The sequence below is a fragment of the Mauremys reevesii genome, linkage group 1, assembly GCF_016161935.1.
Source record: "Mauremys reevesii isolate NIE-2019 linkage group 1, ASM1616193v1, whole genome shotgun sequence".
NCBI lineage: Eukaryota > Metazoa > Chordata > Testudines > Geoemydidae > Mauremys > Mauremys reevesii.
The window spans coordinates 165044487-165069357 of NC_052623.1; the positions used below are offsets into that span (position 1 = coordinate 165044487).

At 43.3% G+C, this 24871-nt stretch overlaps 1 protein-coding gene across 2 annotated transcripts in view; it reads left to right on the forward strand.

Moving 5' to 3' along the window:
• HLCS (holocarboxylase synthetase) overlaps positions 1–24871 on the forward strand; it is a 218594-nt gene that overhangs the window by 176537 nt on the left and 17186 nt on the right. For both annotated transcript variants that reach the window (XM_039539165.1, XM_039539172.1), the window contains exon 7: positions 16803–16870. In XM_039539165.1, the coding sequence (XP_039395099.1) occupies positions 16803–16870 (68 nt within the window). The remainder of the gene's footprint in view (positions 1–16802; positions 16871–24871) is intronic.

Genomic DNA, 24871 nt, shown 5'->3' on the forward strand with positions numbered 1-24871 from the left:
GATTTTAAAAACTGGTTTGTTTAGTCTGGAAAAGAGAAGACAGAGAGGGGACATAAGTTTTCAAATACATAAAAGGTTGTTACAAGGAGGAGGGAGAAAATTTGTTCTTAAATTCTGGGGATAGGACAAGAAGCAATGGGCTCAAATTGCAGCAAGAGAGATTTAGGTTGGACATCAGAAAAAACTTCCGAACTGTCAAAGTGGTTAAGCACTGGAATAAATTGTCTATGTAGATTGTAAAATCAACGTCTTTGGGGATTTTTAAGAGCAGGTTAGACAAACACCTGTCAGGGATGGTCTAGATAATATTTAGTCTTGCCATGAGTGCAGGGGACTGGACTAGATGACCCCTCGAGGACCATTCCAGTCCTATGATTCTGTGATGCATGGGCTGAGTGGAGGTGGGAGTCAGCATCTTCAACAGCGAACGAACTATGATAGGTAGGGTGAGGATAGGCTGAGAAGGGCCTTGAAAGTGAAAGACAAGTATTTTCTGTTCATTGCAGTAGCCTTCTCCAAAACCACCCCCAGCTTCTTTGGCTTTGGGAGAAACAAACACCCAACCGGTATCTATCCCAGTCAAAAGAGGAGTCTGATACTCTATTGCCAAGTGACCCCTAGAAGTTGCCATCTGTAACCATGATGTCCTGTGAAATCCAAACTGCAAACTTCAAACCAAAACAAACTGTAAATTCATTAATATTCTCCACCAATAATCACACAGGGGGGAGGAGAGAGTGGGCTTTGTGGCGGAGAACAGAGCAGGAAGGGGTGCTCTTCTGCTTTGCTTGCTAATATCATCTACACTGTGCCCCAGCTGGCCAACTCAAGAGACCTATTACAGGTACCAGGAGTATCGGATGTGAGCGCTCCTCGTACTCTTATTGTCCCTTTGGGTGAGTGTTGCAACAAGCCAAACCAAGGGCATGGACTGCTCTTCGGACCCTGCTCTTCAATCCCATATCGCGTTCTTCCAAACAACAAGGTCAAACACCACTTAAAGGGATTTTTCAATTTGAAAATTGCTTTTATTTCAAAATTATATATCTGAAACAAAATTATCTGAAAATTATCTGCAACAAAATAGCCAAAAAATATTCTTTTTTCAGTTTACTTTGTGCATTTGGCAGCACTTTGTATAGCCTGTTTCACGTCCTCTATATAGGAGAAGGCCTGCGACTATTACCTAGAGCAGTGGTGGGATTCCATGGTATGAGGGCAGATGTGCTTAGAGCCCTGAATTGTCATCTTCTGCTGCTGTCCCTGTCCCTTTACATAGTTAAGGGAACATACTCCCTTCTTGCTTTTGGAGAACCCAACTAAAAAGGCTACACTGAAGCCTCTGGATTTACTTGTACCAGATTTGGCAAAGAGAACCGACTGTGCTAGGATTTAAATATTAGCTAAGTTTTATGTTGAGTCTGGTATAATTCTACATCCTGGTGCTCTTTCTGAAGTCCACAATGGATGCTCTGGATAGTGTAATATAACTTTCTTATTTTGAAGCACCATCTTAATTGACCATAAATTTAACTCTTGGAGTCTGCCTTCAAGATGGCACAATCTAATATTGGGAGTGTTACAAATCTTTTATACATTTTTGGAAAAAATGAACATTTTTTTATTTTTGCATTTTTGGGCATTGGCTCTTGCAAGAGGGAAGTGCTATATGCTTTAGTCCTGAAGCTAGAAATTTTGTTTTTCTGTTGGCATTATTGATTAGCAGCTAACGTGAGACTGTTACTTATAGAGGACATTATTTCCTAGTTATTAGGGAGGGACATGGATGTAGAATCCTATGTGTTTGGCTGTTTGTTTTCATTTCTTCTTTAAAAAGAAAAGATCATTGTATCAAATAATAAAGTATTTTTTCTAGATGTGTGTTTTTTAGTTTTCTTATTCAGATGCGAGCTGAGTGAAAATTTCTGTCCATGGGAAATTCTGATATTTTAACATTAGTTTGCCTCCCAATTCAAGAAAAAAACTGAAATATCAACATTTTTTGCAGGATAAAAACTTCTGAAAAAAAATCTGTTTAGAAATGGGAAAACAGCATTTCAGTATTCCTGCATTAAAATAGTTCATTTTGATTTGCTGAACCAAATCAAAATGTTTTGTTTCAAGTGAGCTCAATGTAAAACTTCATGTGCCTGTGATGCCATGGTGCCTGATGAGAATTTTAATTCAGGTGTTCCTTGCCCCCACTCTCCCCTGGGGCAGGGTTCCATGACTAGACTTGAGCTCCCCTGTTGCACCTGCAGTCATGTGATTCCCATGATGTGTCACATAGCTTGGTCAGAGGAGAGACAGCATGGAATCATAGGAGATGTAGAGTTGTGAAGAAGCACAGCCAGTAGGGGAGAATTTAAGCTTGCAGCACCAGAACTACAACTTCCATGAGGCATTGAGACACTGTAGGCAAACGCAGTTTAATGTTGAACTAACTTGACACTAACGGTTTTGGTTCAATTCAACAAATCAAATGTTTTGAGCAGGTTGAACCAACCCAAAATAAAATACTTAGTTTAGATTTTCCTGATGGAAAATCAAAAGTTTTTTTACAAAACAACTGCATTTTCTGTTTTAAAAAATCATTTCCATGGAAAATTCCCAACCAACTGTAGTATTTTAGAACAATAATATCCACAGTGGACAAACAACAAATACTTTACAAATGATGATAACAAAGGAAAAATTCTGTGAGCTAAGTCGCTTTTCCCCTTCTCCTCCAGTATATCTCTGTAGCAATCGGATGCATTTCTCACTTGTAAACCTGTTTTTTCTTTGAGAGAAATTATTCCCATATTGCACAAAATTCGTCTGTTATGTATTAATCTTATAAATAACAGCTCATAAGGAGAAATTTCTACCATGCCATGTGTAAGTCTCTTAACACTAGAGTAGTGAAATCCTTGCCCTGTTGAAGTCATTGGGAGTTTTGCCATTGACTTCTGTGGAGCCACGACTTTACTCAAGAACTTTTATTTTAAAAAATCAGTCTGCAATTGTCCTTAGCTGTGCAGACTGATTTTTTAAAAGAAAAGATCTCCAGTGTACTTGATGGCAAAAAAAGAAATGTAGCTAATATAGTTACGATTCATCTGGTAACTTATGAATCCTTGCTAGTTCTATACCATTTATTCACCTGATCAAAAATTTCTAATATTGGTGTATTGCCAAATAATGTTAGGTTTCCAACCTGATTTCCACTCTGCTAGCATACATTGTCCAATATGCCACATTTGAACAAGTGTGCAGTAATACAAGAAATACTTTGTATGAGTTTAAATTGCATTAACTTAACGTTAGACTCACTCACACTTTTGGTATTATGTAAATGTATAGAAAGTCCGTTTATTCATTTCTGAATACTGGGTAACATCATAGCAGAATTTTTGGGAGCATTCTCAATCCTTTGAGAACTTCACACACTCAGCAGCTGACTTCCCAGTGATCTGTTGCACATTGTCTATCCATCTGCTCACTGATTGTCCCCTCTACAATGACCTGACACCATTCCTTCCATGATAACTTTCTCAGGGTTATTTCCATCTGTATGCCTGATGTGATCAAATTACATACATTTGTGCCTGTTGATTTCTGACAAAGAGTCCGCTTCTCTTCAGTAATATTTCAAACATAAGTGTTAGTCTTCTTTTCCATCCAGGACATATGCTTGATCTTTGCCAGGACCACATCTTAAACGTTTCCGTTTTTCTCTTGTCAGCAACATTGATTTTCCAGGATTCACATCCATAAGTCACTATGGAAAAAACTAAGCTTTTCACCGGTTGAACTTCATACATTTTGAGATGCCATGGTTTTCCACACTTTTGTATTTCATCAAAGCATATATTTAACTCAAACTTCCATCTTTCTCTGAAAAATTGAAATGTACAAATAGACTGAAGTAGTCTGAGAAACATCGCATAAAGTATTGAGACCAGATGAGAGGTAGACGCAAGTTTTAGTAATAGGAATTTCAGGTGTCTCTCCTTCCATGGAGTGGATGGTAGTAGTGCAGCCTTCCTAAAGTTCTTGGACCAGTTGGAGAAAGCTTTCAGGCATCCCAAACTCTTGCAGTATGGCAAAAATGTGCTTGTGCAGCATGGATGCAAAAGCTTTAGCCAGGTCGAGCCACGCTATGGCATATTGTCTCTGTGCACTCCTGGCTGTGTGGATGGCAGTCTGGAGGACAAATTTGTGTTCATAACAACCTTCACATGACATGAAGCCTTTCTGGATGGAGCTGATTGCGCCTTTGTTCACCGACCAGTCTGTGATCCTAGCCATCAGGCCGCTAGCGTACAGTTTGTACATGGTGGAACAGAGAGAGATGGGGGTCTCCAGTTGCTGGGGTCATTTCTCTCATCTTCCTTGTAGATGAGCACCGTCATAGACTTCTTCCAGGAGCTGGGAGTACAGCAGAACTATTTGCATTTGTTGAAAATGGCGGTTAATGCCAGGCAACAAGGGTCTCGTTTTTTCAGGAAGTTATAGTGAATGCCATCTTTTCCAGGGGCTGTGGTTTTGGTCTTTGTAAGTCTGGTCCTTACTTCATGTGATGTAAAGTCTTCTTCCAGGTCCCCTGCATAGCCAACTCGCCATAGAGGATGAAGCTATCTGTAGTGGCATGAAGCAAGGCTGTCCCCATCAGCCCCATTGTTTTCAACTTAGCCATGGAGCCATTCATTCGAGTGATCTCCAGTGGTGTAGGCAGTTTCAACCTGTACGGCAACAGCATGAATATCCTGGCCTACAAAGACGATTGGACCTGATTGCAGACAACCCTGAGAGTCTCTAACAAATGCTCGATGTCACAAGCCAGGCTGCCAACTGGGTGGGACTCTGCTTCAATGCCAGGAAGTGTGCATCCCTGCATATTGATGGCAGTAGAAGTGACTTGGTCCAGGTGACGCCATTTCAGATCCAGGGTGAACCTATGATCTTCCTCGAAGATGGGCAAATGTACCAACACCTCAGCACACCAACATTTCCGCGTCCAGCAGACATCTGAGGATGCCATCGTGGAGATCCCATAAGATGTGGCCAGGATTGACTCCTCCCTACTGGCACGATGGCAGAAAGATCAATGCCTTGAACACCTTCTTGATCCCCCGTATTTTATTCGTTCTGAGGGGATCTGCTGTGGTGAAGGTACTACTTAACAAGGCGGACAACACTATCAGGCAGCTAGTGAAGACATAGAGGTTTCTTCTCCAGAGGGTCAGCAATGAACTGGTGTACATCTCGCACAGGCGGGGAAGCACCAACATTCCTTGAGCGGGTGCAACATTACGGTGATCACTCACGCCTTACACCTTCTGACATGCCCAGACGCCGTGGTGAGGAACATCGCAGAGAATGCTATGCAGGATGTCATCAGGAAGTGAATTGCCAGGACCCCCTCCAACCAAGATGTCGCCACCTACCTGAGCAGTTCCCTGGAAGGCAAATTTGTAAGAGAGAGGGAAACTGTGCTTCTCTCTAGACTCATGCCCGCAATGCTATGCAACACCTGGAGAAGGAAATCGGCTGCCACTGGACATGGTGTGAGGAATGTCAGGAGCTGTGAGTCCTAGTGTCACAGGTGACAAATACAGAGCACACAATCATCATAGGAATAACCGAAACATGGTGGAACGGTAGTCATGACTGGAGTACAGGTATGGAAGGGTATGTGCTGTTTAGGAAAGACCGAAACAAAGGTAAAGGTGGGGGAGTAGCATTGTATGTCAATAATGAGGTAAACTGTAATGAAATAACTTGTAATGGAATGGATAATACGGAGTCTGTTTGGGCAATGGTCACATTAGGGAAGAAAACTACTAGAGCCTCCCCTGGGATAGTGATTGGGGTGTGCTATAGACTGCCGGGATCTAGCCTAGATATGGATAGAGAACTCTTTAATGTTTTTAAGAAGGTAAATACTAATAGGAACTGTATGATCATGGGAGACTTTAACTTCCCGGATATAGATTGGGGAACAAATGCTAGTAATAATAAATAGGGCTCAGCTTTTCCTAGACGTGATAGCTGATTAATTCCTTCATCAAGTAGTAGCTGAACCGACGAGGGGGGATGCCATTTTAGATTTGGTTTTGGTGAGTAGTGAGGACCTTGTTGAGGAAATGGTTGTAGGGGACAACCTTGGCTCGAGTGATCATGAGCTAATTCGGTTCAAAATAAATGGAAGGATAAACAAAATTGCATCTGAGACTAAGGTTTATGATTTCAAAAGGGCTAACTTTACTAAATTAAGGCGACTAGTTAGGGAAGTGGATTAGACTAACATATTTAGGGATCTAAAGGCGGAAGACGCCTGGGATTATTTCAGGTTGAAGTTGCAGGAGCTGTCAGAGGCCTGTATCCCGAGAAAGGGAAAACGGTCCTTAGGTAGCCGTTTTAGACCGAGCTGGATGAGCAAGCATCTCAGAGGGGTGATTAAGAAAAAACAGAAAGTGTACAAGGAGTGGAAGATGAGAGGGATCAGAAAGAAACCTACCTTATTGAGGTCAGAGGGTGTAGGGATGCAGTGAGAGAGGCCAAAAGCCGGGTAGAGATGGACCTTGCGAAGGGAATTAAAACCAATAGTAAAAGGTTTTTTAGCCATATAAATAGGAAGAAAACCAAGAAAGAAGAAGTGGGACTGCTTAAAACTGTAAACGGAGTGGAGATTAAGGATAAGCTAGGCATGGCACAATATCTAAACGAATATTTTGCCTCGGTCTTTAATGAGGCTAATGAAGGGTTTAGGAATAGTGGCAGAGTGACTGATGGAAATGAAGGTGCGGGGTTGGAAATTACAGTATCCGAGGTAAAAGCCAAACTTGAACAGCTTAATGGTAGTAAATCAGGCGGCCCAGATAATCTTCATCCTAGAATATTAAAGGAATTGGCGAGTGAAATTGCAAGCCCGTTAGCAATAATTTTTAATGAATCTCTAAACTCGGGGGTTGTACTGTTTGACTGGAGATTAGCTAATATAGTTCCTATTTTCAAGAAGGGGAAAAAAAGTGACCCGGGTAACTACAGGCCTGTTAGTTTAACATCTGTAGTATGTAAAGTCATGGAAAAAATATTAAAGGAGAGAGTAGTTACGGACCTTGAGGTCAATGGCAATTGGGACAAATTACAACATGGTTTTACGAAAGGTAGATCGTACCAAACCAACCTGATCTCCTTCTTTGAGAAAGTAACAGATTTTTTAGACAAGGGAAATGCAGTGGATCTAATATATCTTGATTTCAGTAAGGCGTTTGATACAGTACCGCATGAAGAATTACTGGTTAAATTGGAAAAGATGGGGATCAAAATGAAAATCCAGAGGTGGATAAGGAACTGGTTAAAGGGGAGACTGCAGCGGGTCGTACTGAAAGGTGATCTGTCGGGTTGGAGGGAGGTTACCAGTGGAGTTCCTCAAGGTTCGGTTTTGGGTCCGATCTTATTCAATCTATTTATCACTGACCTTGGAACCAAAAGTAGGAGTGGGCTGATAAAGTTTGCGGATGACACGAAGTTGGGAGGTATTGCCAATTCGGAGAAGGATCGGGATATCCTCCAGGGAGATTTGGATGACCTTGTAAACTGGAGTATTAGTAATAGGATGAAATTCAATAGTGAGAAGTGTAAGGTTATGCGTTTAGGGATGACTAACAAGAATTTTAGTTATACGCTGGGGACGCACCAGTTGGAAGTAACGGAAGAGAAGGACCTCGGAGTCCTGGTTGATCGCAGGATGACTATGAGTCGGCAATGTGATGTGGCCGTTAAAAAAGCTAATGCAGTCTTGGGATGCATTAGGCGAGGTATTTCTAGTAGAGATAAGGAGGTGCTAGTCCTGTTATACAAGGCGTTGGTGAGACCTCATTTGGAGTACTGTGTGCAGTTTTGGTCTCCCATGTTTAAGAAGGATGAAGTCAAACTGGAACGGGTACAAAGAAGGGCCACTAGAATGATCCGAGGAATGGAAAGCCTGTCTTATGAAAGGAGACTGGAGGAGCTCGGTTTGTTTTCCTTAACCAAAAGAAGGTTGAGAGGAGATATGATTGCTCTCTTTAAATATATCAGAGGGATAAATACCAGGGAGGGAGAGGAATTATTTCAGCTCAGTACTAATGTGGACACGAGAACAAATGGATATAAATTGGCAGTCGGGAAGTTTAGGCTTGAAATTAGACGAAGGTTTCTAACCATCAGGGGAGTGAATTTCTGGAACAGCCTACCGAGGGAAACAGTGGGGGCGAAGGACCTCTCTGGCTTTAAGATTAAGCTTGATAAGTTTATGGAGGGAATGGTTTGATAGGATAACGTGATTTGGTCAATAACGTGCGACCACTGGTAATTAGTACCGAGGGCCGATGTTGGGATATTGAAAGTCTTTTTCCTGAGTGTCTGGCTGGAGAGTCTTGCCCGCATGCTCGGGGTTCAGCTGATCGCCATATTTGGGGTCGGGAAGGAATTTTCCTCCAGGGTAGATTGGCAGTGGCCCTGGAGGTTTTTCGCCTTCCTCCGCAACATGGGGCAGGGGTCGCTTGCTGGAGGATTACCTGCTACTTGAAGTCTTTAAATCAGGATTTGGGGACTTCAACAGCTGAGTCAAGGGAGAGAATTATTTCAGGAGTGGGTGGGTCAGCTTTTGTGGCCTGCATCTTGCGGGAGGTCAGACTAGATGATCATAATGGTCCCTTCTGATCTTAAGTTCTATGATTCTATGATCACTCAGAGAGCTAGAACCATGCTGGAGAGGATTCTTAAGGATGCCATCCACTCCATGGAAAGCCTGAAATGGAAGCTAGACCAGTGCAAGGCCTTTGAGGTGACGTGCAAGTGGGACTCCAGAAACCACTTCCTCCCTGGGGGCATCTTCACCCAATTTGCCAACTGTACGTTCATCCACAGGGCTCGGCTCAGTTGCATCCCGCTGAAGGGAGCCATCCACCATGGGAATCGGGACAAGCGATGCAAGAAGTGCAGCTATGCCAGCAAGACACTACCCCACGTCTTATGTAGCTGCAAGCCCCATTCCAGAGCCTGGCAGCTGTTACACAGTGCCATCCAGAATTGTCTAGTCAGTCATCCCACCACCCATGGGGAAGGTTGTTGTGAACTCTGCCATCCCTGGAACGGACAGCCAACTGCGACCAGACGTCATCACCAACAAGGAACAGAAGAAGATCATCATGGTGGATGTCACGGTGCCCTTTGAAAACAGGACCCTAGCCTTCCACAATGCCCGATCTTGAAAACTGCAGAAATGCGCCCCTTTGACTGACACCTGGAGAGCTAGGGGCTATGAGGTTCAAACTCGTATGCTGATCGTTGGAGCCCTGGACTCATGGGACCCCAGTAACAAGCAAGTGTTGAGAGAATGTGGAATGAGTCAACGCTATACTCAGCGGCAACTCATGCTGTCAGATACTATCAGGTGCTCGAGGGACATCTAGAACACATCGGCAGTACCAGGAGAGATGAGCTGGAGTGCTGACCAGAAGCAAAATTGGAAAGTAACTAAAATACTTCTGTGATGGATTATATCTCCTAAGGGACAACCTATCCGAAACGCTCAATTACTGAGTGACAATCTACACTCAGTCCTATATTTGCTTTCTACAGCCAGTTCTCTGCATAACTTTTCAAGAGTGATGTACCCGAGTATTCGGATTCTAATATCTAAACTGTATCGTTAAATTTATTCACCTAAAATTGGGTTATTGCAGATTATGTACTATACACACACACACACACACACACACACACACACACACACACACACACACACACACACACACACACACATATATAGTATCAGTCTGTAAAAGCAATAAAGAATCCTGTGACCTTATAGACTAACAGACGTTTGCAGCATGAGCTGTTAGTCTATAAGGTGTATTGCTTTTACACATTATATAACAACTTTTAAACCAGATTTTGTACTTCTGTGTCAGTTTTGTTGTAATTTTGATCTTGAAAATACATTTCCTCTTTGTTCAGAAAGATTTGTTCCAATTCTTAGCTCTATAAGATTATAGGTTTGTCACTCTCTGTCCTCTGAAACCTGTGATGGCTGAGTCAGTGTGAAGCGATGCAAACAGCTACAAGCATAGTTGAAAGCTCTTTTTGTTTAAAATATCACCAGTTCAGTAATCACTGGGATTTGTAGTCTGTTTCTTGCCAATTTTTAAATTCTCAGCCATTTTCAGCTTTTTTTACACTTTATGAATTACATCTGGATGACAGCATGTTTTTATATATTTTTTATTTTAATATAAATTGTTTATATAGTGTCTCTTGTTCACAATTATCCCAAAGTACTTGACAGGCTGTTTGGGAATTATTTCACCCACTGCTGAAACACAGCCTCTTCGTGGAACATGGCAACTAGTTAACTGAACACAACAGTTTAGGACAGGAAACAGACTGAAGAGAAAATCTGGTAGGCAGAATGTAATTACCCAAGCTGGAATTTGGTGAGGACACTGGGGCTAAAACCTCTGTGCTTGCAAAGTGCCCTGTTAATTATCTCATTTGAAAGATGGTAGCTGACAATGTTGTATGAGTTCAGTGCATTCTGTTCTGACTCAGAGGGAGTTCTTTACCGTCAGAATGCTTGTTTCCTAACATCAGATTAAGTTAGTGGATTCAATATTAAATTGGAAGGAAGCATACCACCTACTGAATCACCAACAGTACCTCCTCTAGTTTCTGACTTTACCTTTGAATGTCTCTATTCCTGTCATTGACTGGGCTTGATTCTGCTTAGTGTGTGAAGCATGATGAAATTGTAGCTCAAGGTGACATGGCTACAGACTGTACTGTGTATATTTTAATTATTTTACAGTAACAAGGCAATGTTTTACTCTGGACTAGAGCAGTTAGATCTGTTCTTGATCAATATGTTTATAACTCTCTGGTTCACTTCTGAAGATATTCTTAATATGTTGTGATAAATTTGTTTTATTACATCCCAATAACTACTCTGTTTGTTAAACCTTGGCACTGGAATTCATTTTTAATGAAATCCATTTCATTTCCATTTATTTTGTTAGCTTTTCATAATGGTTCAAGCAGTATTTTTTTTTTTCAAGGAAAAAAGGTCATGAATTGAAAAGATTTACTTTTTTGAAGGAAAAAATTAAATTGTTCAGAATGGGTTTTTTAAATTAAATCGAAACAACTTAAGTCCTTACTTCCCTTCACATCTCCCTTGGAAACTCCCTCCTTTACTATAACCTTGTGGTCTTGATGATATTCACAGAGAAGCTGATTTACTGAATAAAGAACTTCTTTAAGTTTTGAGTTTTGGAACATTACCAGTGTGTCTGAACCCAGGTTTCAAATTTTACTGGCATTTTGTTGGCAAACCAGTTTTTGGAGTCCCTTCTTATTTGAGTACGTTTCCTGACACCTTTGGCTGTGTGTTACTGTTTTTTTACATTCTGTCTCTTTTTAAAAAAAATAGTATATAAACATTTACAAAGAATTAATTATAAAATATCTGGTATAAAAGTAGAATAAAGACACAAGAAAATTACCAGTTGAAAATTCAGAGAGCACAAAAAATAAGTGCCATTTTTATTGCCGAGGTACCAAAAGTAGCAATGTTATCCCCTGTCCAGTCAGTGGGCCCAGTCCTCAAAACACTTCAAATGAACTGGTCACAACTGTGTGTAGCCACATTGACTTCATCCTCCTCACAATAGCACTATGTCTAGTAATAAGTGTTTACAGAATCGGGCCCTATGGTTGACACTCTTGTTGCTAGCACAATTTTTTTCCCCCGACAACTGTCCAAAGTGCGTTTTCAGCCTGTGGTCCCTGGGCACCAGGAGTCTGCAGACTGTGTAAAGATTTCCAAAGGGGTCCGCACTTCCATTTGAAATTTTTTAGTAGTCCACAAATGAAAAAGGAGTGGAAAACTACTGCTGTAAAATAACCGTGTTAGTCCAATTTCATTCACAGTATCAGCAGACACAGGTCAGAAAAAATATGATGATCTTAATATGGTAGATTCTTCTTTGTACAATAAGCATTTATAGCAAGGTAGGAAAAACTAGCAGTGTAAAATTGCAAGGCTTTTTGTAAATCTACAGAAGTCTGGAACACCTTCATCTTTTTTTTTTTCTTTTTAAGAGGATGCAGGAAACTAATATCTCCAGACGTAAAAGATACTATTGCTTTAAATGATCACTTTGTGTACTAGTACTGATATGGGAAAAGGCTGTTTTATGTGGAAGCTGCTTGGATTTCTGCTATAAAAGAGAAATTTACTGGCATATTGATGAGCTTCAACACATGTACTAATGACTGGTTGGGTAGAATGTGTCTGATTGTGTTGCAAGCACTGCACTAAAGTATCAACAATTTCAGGTAGTCTGCACTGTGTAGAAATAGATTGCTCTCGAAAAGTAGCTGGGATTAGAGGCCTTTTCTGTGTAATTACACTCTGAAAATAAAGGGTAATGGTATGTTAAGAAAATCTAGTGGAATATATTGTTAAAGATGAGCTTTTTTCTCCAGTGGAAGGAGTTATTAACTTGAAAACTGTTCTGCTCACAAAGATGCTCTTGTGTTCCCATAGATAAACTCATCATTTTATTAGTATATTTTGAGTTTAGTTAGAAAAACAAATAGAAAACCTACAATATGTAACAACTTGGGAATGAGGTAAAGAGCTCTTTAGCATGTTGAGAATGGCACGCAGTACATAGGAGAAAACGGAGTGGATTTTTAGCAAAGAGACTGAACAATTTGACACATTAGTCTTGAGTCTGCATTTCCTGAGTTACGTGAGGTTTAAACTAGATCCATAGCTAGCTTTAATGAGGATTTATTGGGGGAAGAGAGATGACTTTTTTTTAACTTAATTAAATTAAGTTGCTCAAACAACTTACTTACCTGGTGAATTATTTACTATTTTATTGTTTGAAAGGGGCGAAACCATCCCTCCTCTAAAATTTGTTATAGGACTTATTGTTAGCGTGCAACAAAATGATGTTATGCGGAATTCTACTACGGAGGGTATTTTTATAACTGTAAGAACTAAGAATTGGAATGGAAATGTCAATAGAACTGTCATTTAGAAGTAACAGTCTTTTCAGTAATGCATTTTAGGATCTGACAATTTTTCTTCCCAGATGCTCCTGGGGAAAGCCTGAATTATAAAACCATAAATGGCACTATGTAGTAACGTCTGAGCATTTCTGTCACAGTGCATTAGGATCCTTGATTGACTTATCTTCTTTTATATGGTCCTATGGACCTTTGTAGCTATTGAAAATATTTTAAACTCTATCACGAGGGAAGGCTTTGTTTCAGTACAGTTTATTCTTTAGAAAAGTATCCAGCTCAGACTGCCATTACCTAAATTAAGGAGATGGATTACACATCCGGTATCAAGCACTATAATGAAATATGTAAATATATCAATATGTACACTGCTAATTTCCAGAAAGGATATAGTGGACTATAGCTATGTAATAAAGTAATAAAAATGGAACAGAGAGTTGGCAGGTCACCTCCTTGTCTGAAATATCATAGGAGACTTGGATCAAGTGGCATGTCCTTTTTTTTCAGTTTGACTAAAAAATATTATCTCTTTGTTCTAATACTAAGTGTTTCCAATATTATGGCATTCTCTGTAAATGAAATCATAGTAACTATAATCAAGCAACTTGAAGGATGTGATTTGTTTTGTTTTTTTTTAATCCCTCTCTCTGCCCACCCAGAACAAAGACATTCAGAGTTAAGGGTAGAAGTCTGTCTCTAACCTATGCCCAGGTATTTCAACATCTGGAATGTAATGTTGCCTTTTGTAATACCTCTGCAATACTGTAACACAGCAGGGTGCATTAATGAGACTTTTCAGCTTTAAACCCACAACATCAATGAAATGTATAGTTGTCAGGCTGTTAACATCATTCAAACGTAATTTTTGTGGTTTCAATTCCCATTTTATGTTGCTATATACACAAAAGCCATTGCATTGGCTAGCTGTGGGGACTGATGGTTCTTTGGCTCTGATATTTCTATGAACCATTTAAGTATTGTTTACTACTCTTGACAACATAGACTATAAATTATGTTGTGAAAAATTATTGATGTGCTAGTGTTTTACCATTTAATATTTCAGTTACTTTAAACACCAGAAATGCCCAGTTCACAGTTTGTCAGGTACCACAAAAAATTCGTGGTGGTGACGAAAATTTGAAATGAAATTAAAGCTTTTTTTTCCAGAATCAGATAAATGCTTTTCTTTATCCCTACCTGTTGAGTAAATTTAGTTTGAATGGGTTGGTCTTCTAGATTCATCAGTGAGGTCTTCTGTCTTAATTCATTGTGCAACAATAAGAAACACAGAACTTTATGAAAACATTGAAATGAAGGGGAAAGTGAAATAAAAGAGGAAATGAAAGTATGAGATAACTTCATCATATTACTTTATACCATTGATGAACCCCCTTTTCCTCCTTGAATCTAATTGGTCACAAATACAATCATTTATTTCTTCAGTGGGAACATCAAAAATAGCTAAGAATGTAAATCCATCTACAATAGCTTCTTTCTAGTAAAGAAAATTCAAACAACTTTTCTTTTCCAGAAATGAAACAACCCCACCCACCCCCAAAAAGCCAACACAATTTATTAAGTTCAGAAGCACTTTATTATTGCCTTGGAGCTGTGTGGCAGTGCCTCCAGGGCTATCTCAGATAGCAGAAATAAATCTGTCTGCCTCCAGTTGTCTCAGCCTAGGTATTAGCGACTTCCCCATGTTGTGTACCTCCTTACAGAATTTCCTCTTGGCCTAAACAGTACAATCTCACTGTTCTCAAACTCAGTCTTGTTAACTGTTGCCAAACCTCTAACAGTTCCATGCATATGTTCCCTTAATCATAGCTCTTTGTTTTAGAGGTCTGTGTTTGGTTTCAATACTAACTTTTTTCCTGCCCTGATTTTTTTACCCCCATAGCTGTAACATGACTATCTATTGTTTGCCTGATATTTAAAAGACCTAGATCATATGAACAGAGAGGTGACAACAAGTTTGTTTCAGCAACATTTGTAATCTGTCCCCCATTTCTGTCCCCCATTTCCAAATTTAAAATTAATGTCCTTGTTGGAGTACCATGAATTCAGTATTGTAGCTGAAGTGATGTTAATGAGTACAAAGAACCTCTCTGGATTTTGCTACTGGCTCCCAACACAAGGAAAGGTGTGTTTCAATATTAAAGGTTGACTGTAGATAGGCAATCATAGTCTCAATAAGCAATTTGTAGTATCCAAGAGAAACAATTCTCAAGCTGTATTTCATGTGAAATGGAAGTGGGACTGGCAAAGAGATCTTCTGGCTAGTGTTCTTTGAAAATGTTTCACATTGATTCCTGCAATAATGTGAAAAAAACATCTGTTGGACCTGTTAAATCTCCAGTCAGCTGTGGTTCAAGTATTTCTAATTAGTAAAGGTGTTTTATAGTCCAAACCTCTCTTTGGCCCTTAGAATAACCTACTCCTTTGATAGTCATGTGAGCAATTGAATCATTATGCAGAGATGTTCTGCGACTTCAGGAAGTGGTTACTTTTCTGTATTTTTGCTCTATTTCCTCTCCCTTATCTAGCGACAGCTATTAATAAAAAAAACACATTTCAAATTTAAAAGTGCGGGGGGTGGGGGGGGGGGAAGGGGAGCAGACAACTAGCTCCTTCAGTAGCTGTCTGCCCTAACATTTATTTCCAGTAGGCAGCAGAGGGTGCACTTGTACTTACTAGTTCCTAGTATACTGTGTCATTATCTTGGTTACAGGAGGACTTGGAAGTCCTTGAATCTTCATCCTAAATTCAGAAGAAATAACTCTGAACACCACTTACTCTTTTCTGATTAGTGTGGCACATACTGCCTAAGGCAAAACCACCTTTAATTTAAATGAACTACTCTTTACTTGCATTAAAAGTGAGCTTTTTCAGACTATAAATTGTTTACTAGATTTATCTTGTATAGCCAAACACTGGTAACATCATGTGGATCTTTTTTGTCTGTTAAATAATTTTTCTTTTCCCCAAAACTTAAAATGAAATGAAGAAGGATCATAATACAGTTGAAATATGTTTAAAACAGTTCTCATAGTAAGATTTTTTTTAAAGTTAATGTTGACTCATTTGATGGCGTTCAAGTGTACTTTCTACAGATTCCCAGAGGAAAGTTAGTATTCTTTTAAGTGAAACTATTTTAACAGCAGAGCGCAAGCCTAAACCAAACCAGTGTTCTCTAGAGTTCTCAGAAGGTGTAGATTTATTTACTGTAGTTAAATCATAATTAGTTCTCAGGGGATAGTGTATCTTTTAAACTGCTTTATTGCCACCATATTGGTTTTCTAAATAATCAGAAACTGCTGCTGTTATATTGTAGAGTATGAACAAAAATTTGCTGTAAGTAGAAACAAATGTCTGGAATCACTACTTGTCACTTATTGGAGATAGTGACACAAGTTAGAAAAAATAAGTACTTCTCCGAGAAATACTAAAGAAATACAGCCATCTGTGTTTTAAAAAGCACCTTAAATTAACTATGGTCATATCTTTTTTCCAGAATTACAGATGCAGTATTATTTCACTTGATCATTTTTCAGTTAGCTTCTCTTTTGGGATTTTCCATTGCCCTTTTCACCTAATCATAAATTATAACTGAAAATGAATAAATGATGCTTTTAATTTGATCTAAAATATTAGCCTCTATTTAAATGTTGATGGTAGATTTTCATGAAAAAAGCTGACTGTTCTAGCTGACAATCTTTTTCATTAATTGGCAGGTTGATGTTCAATTTGCCTCAGGAAATGGATTTAATAGCAATTGCAGTTCGACAAACACAAGGGAAAGGTAAGTAGGTTTTCTTGCAACACTGACAGAAAGAAGATAGTTTATTGCATTTATTCAGTAATGTAGTTTATGTAGATCATTTATAGTAGGGCTGTCAAGCACTTAAAATTAATTGTGATTATTCACACTATTAAATAATAATAGAATACCATTTATTTAAATATTTTGGATGGTTTCTACATTTTCAAATATATTGATTTCAGTTACATCACAGAATACAAAATGTACAGTGCTCACCTTATATTTATTTCAGATTAAAAATATTTGCACTGTAAATACCAGAAGAAATAGTATTTTTCAGTTCACCTAATACAAGTACTGTAGTGCAATCTCTTTATCATGAAAGTTGAACTTACAAATGTAGACTTATGTACAAAAAAAACCTGCATTCAAAAATAAAATAATGTAAAACTTTAGCGCTTACAAGTCCACTCAGTCCTACTTCTTATTCAACCAGTTGCTCGGACAAACAAGTTTGTTTACGTTTGCAGGAGATAATGCTTCCTGCTTCTTGTTCGCAATGTCACCTGAAAGTGAGAACAGGCGTTCGCATGGCTCTGTTCTAGCCTGCATCGCAAGATATTTACATGCTAGATGCGCTAAAGATTCATATGTCCCTTCATGCTTCAACCACCATTCCAGAGGACATGCATCCATGCTGATGAAGGGTTCAGCTCAGTAACAATCCAAAGCAGTGCAGACTGACATGTTCATTTTCATCCTCTGAGTCAGATGCCACCAGCAGAAGGTTGTTTTCTGTTTTTGGAGGTTCAGGTTCTGTGGTTTCTACATTGGAGTGTTGCTCTTTTAAGACTTCTGAAAGCATGCGCCATACCTCATTCCTCTCAAATTTTGGAAGGCACTTCAGATTCTTAAACCTTGGGTTGAGTGCTGTAGCTCTCTTTAGAAATCTCATATTGGTACCTTCTTTGCGTTTTGTCAAATCTGCAGCAAAAGTGTTCTTAAAAGGAACAACAAGAGCTGAGTCATCATCTGAGACTACTATAACATGAAATATATGGCCTAAACAGGTGAAACAGAGCTGGAGACATACAATTCTCCCCTAAGGAGTTCAGTCACAAATGTAATTAATGCATTATTTTTTTAACAAGCATCATCAGCATGGAAGCACGTCCTCTGGAATGGTGGCCGAAGTATGAAGTGTCATACAAATATTTAGCATATTTGGCATGTAAATACCTTGCAATGCCGGCTACAAAAGTCCCATGCAAATGCCTGTTCTCACTTTCAGGTGACATTGTATATAAGAACTGGGCAGCATTATCTCCCATAAATGTCAACAGACTTGTTTGTCTTAGCGATTGGCTGAACAAGAAGTAGGACCGAGTGGACTTGTAGGCTGTAAAGTTTTGCATTGTTTTGTTCTTCTTCGAGTGCTTGCTCGTGTCCATTCCATATTAGGTGTGTGTACTCGCCACATGCAGCAGTGCCAGAAGTTTTTCCCTCAGCAGTATCTCTCTAGGGGACTGGCTCTGGCGCCCTCTATAGTGGTGGCTGCATGGCGTGGTATAAGGAGCGCCACCGGCTCCCCGCACCCTCAGTTTCTTCTTGCCGCCAGTGACAGTGCTGGAATATCTGCTGCTTCGGCTAGAATTGTTTTGTTCTCCATTCTTGCGAAACCTGTAATATAGTTGTATATAGTTAATAGTTGAATTAGTTACCCTTAGTAGTAGTTCTTAAAGTCTTTGTTAGTCCCAAATGGGACTCAGCCTGGGGACGGTGCATGACCCGGTCCCCAGGCTGTAAGCCCTGCGATCATTGTAAATGGCCCATCAGCAATCCACATAATAGCTGCCTAAGGTGCTTGGGTGAAGGGCACATAGATGACAAGTGTCATCTTTGTAAGTCCTTCAAACCCAGGATGAAAACGGAGCAGGACAATCGCCTGAAAGGGAAAGGAAGGGCTGGGGGCAAGCCAAGACCCACACCGGACAGCTCAATGCCCCCTTAGGGAAGTCAGGCCCCAGCTCAAGTCGAGCAGTGCAGGCCATCCCATACCTTGCCTGTGACTCCAGATAGCAGTACAGCTATTGACACCTGAATCCCTGCAGGCAGTCAGGAGATCCTGATGCTTCCGGTGCCGCTCACACTGGCTCCAGCGGTACCCCGGTCTCGGGGTAAACCCGCCTTGGGTCCTCCATATACGTCCCCACCTCAGCGGCACTGTTCCCCATCACATGGCATGTCCTGCCACTGCTCCCCCACCCAAAGCCGTCATGCCTCAGAGCTAGAGAGGCAGGCTCAGCGGAGCCCTCTTCGTCCCCAGACCTTGGGCACCGACAGCAGGATTTGAGACGTATCTCACCAGTAGCGTGGCACAGATCCACCAAGGCTTGCGCTCCATGGCAGGGGCACCAAGAGCTTGGTACAGATCTCCAAGAGCTTGGTACAGATCTCAGGACAGATCGGGGGACCGAAGCCACCGGTCACCAGCCCATTGTCATCAGTCTTTGAGATGGTGGTCGCCCTATTCGGGAAGATCCTCCCAGCAACTGGTGCGTGATAGCTCCTGGTCCCGCTTGACATCTGATACCGGTCAAGTAGCGTAAAGCATAGATTGCCAGGTTTCCAACACTGATCCGCCGAACACTGTCAGTCCTCAAGGCCCAGACCAAGACCTTCATCTCACTCGGACAGATCTACCTTAAGGCGCAGTGACCAGCACCTGTCAGATAAGAGCTGCCGCTCCACCCAATCCTGGTCGCCGGGTAGCGACTGCTCCGGCGATTGCTCCAGCACGGAGCAGGGTTCCATAACTGCAGAGCGTCCTACGATACTGGCGCTGTCGCCTACATCATCAGCCTAATTTTGGCAATTAATTTTGGCAATTGATCTTTGATTATCAGCAGATAAGTATGCCCAGTGGTCTGTGATGGGATGTTAGATGGGATGGGATCTGCGTTACTGCAGAGAATTCTTTCCTGGGTGCTGGCAGGTGAGTCTTGCCCACATGCTCAGGGTTTAACTGATCGCCATATTTGGGGTCGGGAAGGAATTTTCCTCCGGGGCAGATTGGCAGAGGCCCTGAAGGTTTTTCGCCTTCCTCTGCAGCATGGGGCACGGGTCACTTGCTGAAGGATTCTCTACAGCTTGAGGTCTTCAAACCACAATTTGAAGACTTCAATAACTCAGACATAGGTTAGGGGTTTGTTATAGAAGTGGATGGGTAAGATTCTGTGGCCTGCTTTGGAGGTCAGACTAGATGATCATAATGGTCCCTTCTGACCTTAAAGTCTGAGAGTCTATGAGTCTATGAGCACCAAAACCTGTCCCAGGGCCCCAAGTGCAGTGGCCGGTGCCATGGTACTCATGGAACCCTTGGAGGTTCACCCAACCTTCCCAGGCTGCCCGATCGGTGTCAGAAGCCTCAGACAGGTCAGCGGCCTAGACATCCCAACCCCTTCCAGTGCCTGAGACTTCTGGGGGAAGGACCCCACAGGTTCAGGAGGACCCAGGGGAGCAGCCTGGTGGACCACCAATGGACGTTGAGGGTCCTGCGGTACTGGCATCATCCTTGTCGTCGCCAGATGAGGCTATCATGGAGGCCCCCCCACCCAGTTCCTCAGGATGACGCTAAGGCGCACCAGGAACTATTGAAGAGGGTTGCTTCTACCCTGGGGCTTCAGGACGAGGAATTGAAGGAGCCTTCGGTCTCCGTATTTGATGTCCTCTGCTCCTCAGCATCTGCCAGGGTGGCTTTACCCCTTCATGAAGGGGTATCGAACATTACCGCTGCCCTGTTGTAGACTCCCTCCTTCTTGCCCCCCATCTCTAAAAGGGCCGAGCGCAAGTATTTGTGCCAACCAAAAGGCATGAGTACTTATATTCCCCCCTGGCCTCCAATTCCCTGATGGTAGAGGCAATTAACCACAAGGAGAGGGAAGGTCAACCTGGGGCTACCCCCAAAAACAAAGACTCAAGGAGGCTGGATCTCTTTGCACACGCAGTTTATATGTCTTCCAGCCTGCAGTTCAGAGTGGCCAATCATCTGGCCCTCCTTGGCTGCTACGATTACAGCATGTGGCAGGCCATGGCGAACTTTGAGGCTTCACTTCCCGAAGGGTCGAGGAAGGAATTCTGGGCGATCCTCAAGGAGGGCACGGCTGTGGCCAGGGCGGTCCTCCAGGCAGCTTCAGACACAGCGGACTCTGCCGCCCACACCATGGCCTCCGCCATCTCCATGCGGCGAGCTTCCTGGCTGCTCCTCTCAGGCTTGTGCACTGAGGCTCAGCAGTCGATGCAGGATGTTCCTTTCAACCGCCAGGCCCTGTTTGCAGAGCAGACAGCAAGCTGCTCGGTTTAAAGACTCCCGTACCACCCTGAAAACTCTTGGGCTTTATGTCGCAGGCCTGGCAGGTAAGCGGTTCAAACCGCAACAGCCTCAGGGACAAGGGAGCCAGCCTAGGCAGGACCCACCTCACAAGAATGCCAAGGACTATAAACGCCATCTAAGCCACCTTCCTCCACCCTTTGCTCAGTCAGGTTCCACCTGAAACAATCAGGGGGCCAAGCAACCGTTTTGAGGGTGTGCCTGAGGGCGACCTACCATTACTATTCCCTGGATCCATCTTCTTCAGTTTTTTCCAGCCGCCTTTTCTTTTTCCTCCTTGCGTGGACCACTATAACCTCGGACCGCTGGGTCCTGAACACAGGGCTATACCCCTCCCCAGTTTCTTTCTACCCCCACCCAGGCTCCTTCCCCGTCCCTCTTCAGGGACCCGTCTCACGAGAGTCTCCTCACACAGGAGGTCCAAGGATTACTGCAGCTGGATGCGGTGGAGGAGGTTCCTCTCAAATACAGGAACAAGGGGTTCTATTCCCGGTACTTTTTAATCCCAAAGGCCAAGGGCGGTCTGCAGCCCATTCTGGACCTGCGAGACCTCAATAAGTACCTAAAGAAGCTGAAGTTGTGAATGGTCTCCCTGGCCTCTATCCTCCTGTCCCTGGATCCGGGAGACTAGTATGCCGCCCTCAACTTGAAGGGCACATATTTCCACATAGTGATTTTTCAAGACATTTTTAGACACTTCCTCCAATTTATGGGGGGACCCCGCCACTACCAATTTACTGTCCTCCTGTCTGGCCTAGCAACAGCACCGAGGGTGTTCACCAAGTGCATGTCAGTGGTGGCGGCTTATCTCAGGTGCCGGGGTATCCAGATCTACCCATACCTCGACGAATGGCTGGTCAAAGGCAGCTCCAGATCTCAGGTCCAAAAGGCTGTTGTGGTGCTGCAAGCCATGTGCCACTCCCTGGGTCTACTGGTGAATGACAAAAAGTCAACGATAGTTCCAGTGCAAAGGATAGAATTCATCAGAGCGGAGCGCGACTCGACCTGTGCCAGAGCATTCCTGCCACTACAAAGGTTCCAGACGTTGACGGACCTTATCGCGGAGTCTCTGCATTCCCCCTGCCTACGGCCAAGGTTTGCCTGTGTCTGCTGGGCCATGTGGCAGCTTGCACATACGTTGTCTGCCCTGCCAGTCTCTGGATGCGGCCCCTACAGCAATGGCTGACTTCGATCTTTTCCTAGTCCAGGGATCACCTGGAAAAGATTGTTACCATCCTCCCTGGTAATACTCACCTCGCTGCGTTGGTGGACCAAGTGTGTGAAAGTCCTAGAGAGAGTTCCGTTCGAAACCCCCCCCCCCACTCCATCGAGTTGGTGTTGGACGCCTCGGACCTCGGGTGGGGTGCTCAGAGATCTCCAGACCCAGAGTATGTGGTCCCTGGAGGAGATGACGCTACACATAAATGTCAAAGCGGTCCGCTTGGCATGTGGGGTCTTCCTACCTCACCTGTTGGGCAAGGTACTGAGAGTTCTGACAGACAACACAGCCTCAATGTTCTACATCAACAGACAAGGAGGAGCGCGCTCATCGGCTTTCTGTCAGGAGGCACTCCGTCTCTGGAACTTCTGCATCAACCACAAGATCCATGTGGAGGTCTGTCACCTCCCTGGCATTAAGAACACGCTAGCGGATCACCTCAGCAGGGCCTTCTCCTCTCACCGTGAGTGGTCACTCCATCGGGAGGTAGCCTACATGATCTTCCAGAGGTGGGGAACTCCCCAGATGGACCTGTTCACCACCAGGCAAAACAGAAAATGTCATCAAGTTTGGTCTGGGCAAGGACTCCCTTTCCAATGCCTTCCTCCTGTCGTGATCGGGGAGCTTGATGTACACATTCCCTCTGATTCCACTCATCAGCAAAGTCCTGGCAAAGATTGAGAGACAGGGCGCAAGTTATCATGATCACCTCTGCGTGGTCTTGCCAGCACTGGTTCAGCATGCTCATGAACCTGACAGCGGCCCCTCTCTGGTCCCTGCCCAACCGACCAGACCTGCTGTCACAGGACCACGGTTGGCTCTTATACCCCAACCTCGCATCCCTCCACCTGTTGGGGTGGATGCTGCATGGCTGAACCCGCACGAGCAGATCTGTTCGGAGGAGGTCCAACAGGTCCTCCTGGGAAGTAGGAAGCCCTCAACCAGACTGACTTTCCTGGCCAAGTGGACAAGGTTTCCCACTGGGCGTCCGAGCGTGGCATCTCTCCCTTGCATTCTTCCATACAATCTGTCTTAGACTACTTGCTTCATTTGAGGAACCAAGGCCTGGCGCACACTTCCATTAGAGTGCATCTCGTGGCTACCTCTGTTTTTCACCCGCCGATCCAGGGCCAGACGGTGTTTTCTTATAACATGAAGGTCAGATTCTCGAGAAGTCTCGATAGACTCTTCCTGCAGGTACGGGCCCTTGTCCCACAGTGGGATCTTAACTTGGTCCTTTCTAGGTTCATGGGCCCACCCTTTAAGCCGCTGGGCTCCTGCCCTCTTCCCACCTTTTCATGGAAGGTCGCTTTCCCGGTGGTGGTGACATCAGAGAGACGAGTCTCTGAGATTAAAACCTTGGCCTCAGAACCGCCGTACATGGTCTTCTACAAAGACAAGGTTCAGCTGCAGCCCCACCCGGCCTTCCTGCCGAAGGTGGTGTCTACATTCCATCTGAACCAGGACATCTTCCTTCTGGTGTTCTGTCCCAGACCACACAATACCAGTGAGGAGAGGTGTCTTCATGCGCTGGACATCCGGAGAGCCTTGGCTTTTTACCTGGAACATACCAAGCCTTTCTGTAAATCAACTCAGCTCTTCATTGATACAGCGGATTGGATGAAGGGCTTTTCGGTGTCCTCGCAGAGGATTTCCAATTGGATCATAGAATCATAGAATATCAGGGTTGGAAGGGACCTCAGGAGATCATCTAGTCCAACCCCCTACTCAAAGCAGGACTAATCTCAGACTTTTGCCCCAAATCCCTAAATGGCCTCCTCAAGGATTGAACTCACAACCCTGGGTATAGCAGGCCAATGCTCAAACCACTGAGCTATCCCTCCCACTGTTACAAGCTGGTGGGGGTTCTACCGCCACCGATTGTCAGAGCCCACTCGACTAGAGCTCAGGTGTCCTCGGCGGTCTTCCTGGCACAGGTCCCTATCCAGGACATCTGTAGAGCCGCGATGTGGTCCTCTGTTCACACATTCACAGTAAATTATGTCATTGCTCAGCAGGCCAGAGATGATGCTGGGTTTGGCAGAGCTGTGTTGCAATCTACATGTCTGGGAACTCCTACCTGCCTCCGATGGTACTGCTTGGTAGTCACCTAATATGGGATGGACATGAGCAAGCACTCAAAGAAGAAAAGACAGTTACCTGTTCCGTAACTGATGTTCTTCGAAATGTGTTGCTCACGTCCATTCCACAACCTGCCCTCCTTCCCCACTGTCATAGTTTACAGCAAGAAGGAACTGAAGGTGGGGGGAACCGGCGGCACTCCTTATACCACACCATGCAGGCGCCACTCCAGAGGGCACCAGAGCCGGTCCCCTGTGGCTACTGCTGAGGGAAAAACTTCTGGCACAGGTGCATGTGGCGAGCACACACACTTAATATGGAATGGACATGAGCAACACACAGGAGCGAG